Raw genomic sequence first — 4,329 nt, forward strand, 5'->3', positions numbered from 1 at the left:
GTACTGCAAGTGGATTCAATGTGAGATAATGTCGGCTAGCACGTCCGCTGCCACTACTGAAAGCCTGCGGGCCATGTTTGCCACACACGGCTTACCCAATGTCCTAGTGAGCGACAACGGGCCATGTTTTACCAGTGCTGAGTTCAAAGAATTCATGGCCCATAACGGGATCAAACATGTCACATCTGCCCCGTTTAAACCAGCGTCCAATGGTCAGGCAGAGAGAGCAGTGCAAACCATCAAGCAAGGCATGAAGAGGGTAACTGAAGGCTCACTGCAGACTCGCCTATCCCGAGTCCTGTTTAGCTACCGCACAAGACCCCACCCACTCACTGGGATCCTACCTGCTAAACTGCTCATGAAAAGAGCACTTAAGACAAGGCTCTCGTTAGTTCACCCTGATCTACCTGAACAGGTAGAGAGCAGGCGGCTTCAACAAAGTGCATACGATGACAGCGCAAATGTGTCACGCGAGATTGAAATCAATTATCCTCTATTTGTTTTAAATTATGGACAAGGTCCCAAGTGGCTTCCCGGCACTGTCGTGGCCAAAGAGGGAAGCATGGTATTTCTGGTCAAATTTTCAAATGGACTCATTCACCGGAAACACTTGAACCAAATCAAACTCAGATTCACAGACTATCCTGAGCAACCCACCTTGGACCCTAACTTTTTTGATCCCGCAACATACACACCAGTGGCAACCAGCACCACGGTTGACCACGAAGCAGAACCCATCATCCAAACAGCCCTGCAGGGCCTAACACACCAGGCAGCCCAGCAAGGCCAGCTGCATAGCAGCCCAGCAAGGGCCCAACAAATGATTCAACAACACCAGCTTTCACACCAAGACGATCAACCAAGGCAAGAAGGGCCCCAGATCGACTCACATTGTAATTAGTTACACTATTGACTTTTGGGGGGAGTGTTGTTATATCTGTAAACTTGTATTTACTCTGTACAGCCACCAGAGGGCTCATCCCCTGGAGTCCCAAAGGATCCCATAGTCCCTTGGGAGTACAGGTATTTAAGGAGATTTCACAGGTTGGAGAGGCACTCTGGAGACCTGCAATAAAAGACTAAGGTCACACTTTACTTTGAGCTCACAGTGTTCAGTCTGACTCTTTCTCCATACACAACAACATGGTCAATGAATCTGGACTTACAATTCCTGATGGGGGCATTGCCACTCCCATCAGATCGGCTATCCAGCCCCCAGTCATAACAGACTCAGAACGCTCGCCCAAGGCTGGAGTTGAACTGAGACGTTCAGCTCGGGAGCGGAAAGCCCCGGACCGTCTCAATTTGTAAAAAGACCATTACTAACATCTTAAAGGGGGATATTGTCATGTATGTATGCTTGGGTTTACTAGCCACCAGGTGATGTCACTGTCGGAGATTACTGGGCTGTGCGCACGTGTGTGCGGCCCAGATATAAAAGGCCAGCCATCTTATAATGTAAGCACTTTGGGCCCTAATAATGTAGAGCCAGGTTTGTACCTGTTCGGAGTTTACAGTATTCAGTCTATTGAGTTATTGCATACACAACAGTAATGTCGATTGGATTGTGCCAAATGCATGATTTTTGTTTGAAAGTTGTGTTTTGTGGTAGCTCTCATTTCAGCTTTGTGCCCAAGATGCTGTGATGTTCTGTGACAGAGGGAAGGTATGATGGGGGAATTGGTGTGCACCTCCTCACTCCTGCTTCGTCCTCTTCATCTTCTTCCTGCTCCTCCTGAAGTAGTCCCGCAATCCCTGGTGGCAAGACTGTGCTCTCATGATGACCAGGTTGTGAAGCATGCAGCAGACCACCATGAAATGGGACACCATTCCGGCGAGTACTGGAGGTCTCCTCCCGAGCGGTCAAGATAGCAGAACCGTTGCTTGAGCACCCTGATGGTCTACTCGATGATGTTCCTGGTGACAGCATAGCTGTCATTATATGAGTGTTGGGCACAAGTGGTGAGATTGCGGAGTGGAGTCATCAACCAGTTGCAGAGCAGATAGCCCTTGTCTCCAAGCAGCCAGTCTCGGGTTTGACATGGTGGCTGGAACATTGCTGGCGCATTGGACTGGCGCAGGATGAAAGCTTCATGAGTGCTGCCAGGATAGTGGGAATTCACTATCATGATCCGCTGGGTGAGGTTGTACAGCAACTGCACATTAAGTGAATGATAGCCTTTGCGATTACGGAATATCTCAGGTTTGGTATGTGGTGCCCGCAAAGCCACGTGTGTGCAGTCGATGGCACCCTGCACCATGGGGAATCCCGCTATCCTGGCAAAGGCACATGCACGCTCGTGCTGCTTCTGTCTTTTTAGAGAGAAGACAATGTTGAACCTTCTGGAGTAGAGAACCTCTGTGACCTCCTGGAGGCAGCGATGGACAGCGAACTGGGAGATGTTAGCTATGTTTCCTGCTGCAGACTGGAAGGATGCGCTGGCAAAGAAATTGATGACCACGATGAACTTGAGGGACACAGGGAGAGCCATGGTCACTGTGCTCTGAGACTGCAAGTCTGGTTGCAGGACATGGCAGAGTTCTGTGATAACCTCCATAGCCTCCTAATACCCTGCTCCTCACTTAATTGGAGGTAGGAGAAATGCCCTCGGAATACCCTAGGTGGTTCAGGCCTCCTATTGAGAGCCCTCCTGGTCCTCCTCCTCCCTCTGCGTGCATCTTAACCTCTTGTTCGCTGCCTCCACCCCTTCTCCCGAAGATACTCGAGCACAAGGGCACTGCAAGTAGAGCCCCAATGACTGTGAGCAAGTGGTGTGAGCAGAAGCATTTAAATGAAAATGAAGGCATTCTTCAGGAACTTGAAACAAGTTTAGAAAGCTGCAAAAGTTGCAGAAAGTGCCACAGAGCCTGTCAAACTGAGAAACATGTCAGCTGCAAGTTGTTGACTATGATCCCTTTAAATAGCACTTGTGGGGCCTCCTTCCTGCTGCTGAACACTTGGTCAGCTGGTCATGATGTAGCGAGGGCGGTAAGTGGTGCATCGACGGCGAAAATGGCAGATCGCGCATCAAGTGAGCGTTGCCCAAAATTGCTACCACTGCAAGACCCTCCGGTCCATATCAGCACCAATGACACAGGTAAAAAAAAGGGATGAGGTCCAGCAGGCACATTTTAGGGAGCTAGGAAAGAGATTAAAAAGCAGGACCTCAAACGTATTACTCCTGGTACCATGTGCTAGTGAGTACAGAAACAGGAGGATAGAGCAGATGAATGTGTGGCTGGAGAGATGGTGCAGGAGGGAGGACTTTAGATTCCTGAGGCATTGGGACTGTTTCTGGGGGGGTGGGCCCTGTGCAAGCCGGACGAGTTGCACCTCAGCAGGGCCGGGACCAACATCCTCGTGGGGGAGGGGGGGGGCGGTTATTAGTGCTGTTAGGGAGGGTTTAAACTAGCTTGGCAGAGGTGTAGGAACCTGAGAGTAGATTCAGAAGGGAGAGAAGAAAAGCTGGAAATGGAAGGCAGAAAATTAGTAAGCGAGTTTCGAAGGCAGAGGAAAGAAAGGCTAGAAAATAGACAACAATGGAGTTTGACAGTGCTAGATGCAAGGAGTCTAGGGAATAAGGCAGATGAACAGAGAGCACAGTTAGGCATGTGGGAATATTATCTTATAGCTATTACTGAAACATGGCTGAAAGAAGGGCAGGAGTGGCAGCTTAACATTCCTGGTTACAAGGTTTTCAGACAAGATAGAGAGGGGGTTAAAAAAGGAGGGGGCTCACAATATTGATTAAAGAAACAATTACGGCTGTGAGGAGGGATGATATGTTAGAAGGATCATCAAATGAGGCGATATGGGTTGAACTGAAGAACATAAAAGGGCCGATTATATTGCTGGGACTGAACTATAGATCGCAAACGGTCAGATGGGGATAGAACAACAAATATGTAAGCAAATTTCTGAGAAGTACAAAAACAATAGGGCAGTAATAGATGGGGATTTCAATTACCCTAATATTGACTGGGCTAGAATTGGGGGCCAAAATTCAGGGTCCAGATAAGGCCCGTTACCGCCGTTTTGTGGCGGCCATGCGCCGGAATCGAGTGACCGCCGTGTTGCAGCCCATTGGCCGCCACGATCCAAATTCACCTCAGGGATTTTTTGGCCTGTCCCCATTTCCGCCCTTCTGCTGCCGACCACCCCAAGCGCATCATCAAAGCGTGCACAGCCACTCTCCTGCACTCCATCCTACTCCACACAAAATTTACCTAAAAAATCCTCGAGCCGCCGCACGATGCCCCCGACAGTTTTTTCTGTCGGTGCACCTGCTTTTTTGTATGTGAGTCATGGCAGCGTGGCGGCCCTTCAAG

General features: G+C 49.4%; 1 protein-coding gene across 1 annotated transcript; it reads right to left on the reverse strand.

The window, feature by feature from the left end:
- Positions 1 to 1,901: 1,901 nt before the first annotated feature.
- Positions 1,902 to 2,558, reverse strand: LOC139229098 (putative nuclease HARBI1). The gene has a single exon (XM_070860758.1). The coding sequence runs from the start codon at positions 2,556 to 2,558 to the stop codon at positions 1,902 to 1,904; it is 657 nt and encodes a 218-aa protein (XP_070716859.1).
- Positions 2,559 to 4,329: the final 1,771 nt, after the last annotated feature.

This window comes from Pristiophorus japonicus, chromosome 2, assembly GCF_044704955.1.
Source record: "Pristiophorus japonicus isolate sPriJap1 chromosome 2, sPriJap1.hap1, whole genome shotgun sequence".
In the NCBI taxonomy this organism is placed as follows: domain Eukaryota; kingdom Metazoa; phylum Chordata; class Chondrichthyes; family Pristiophoridae; genus Pristiophorus; species Pristiophorus japonicus.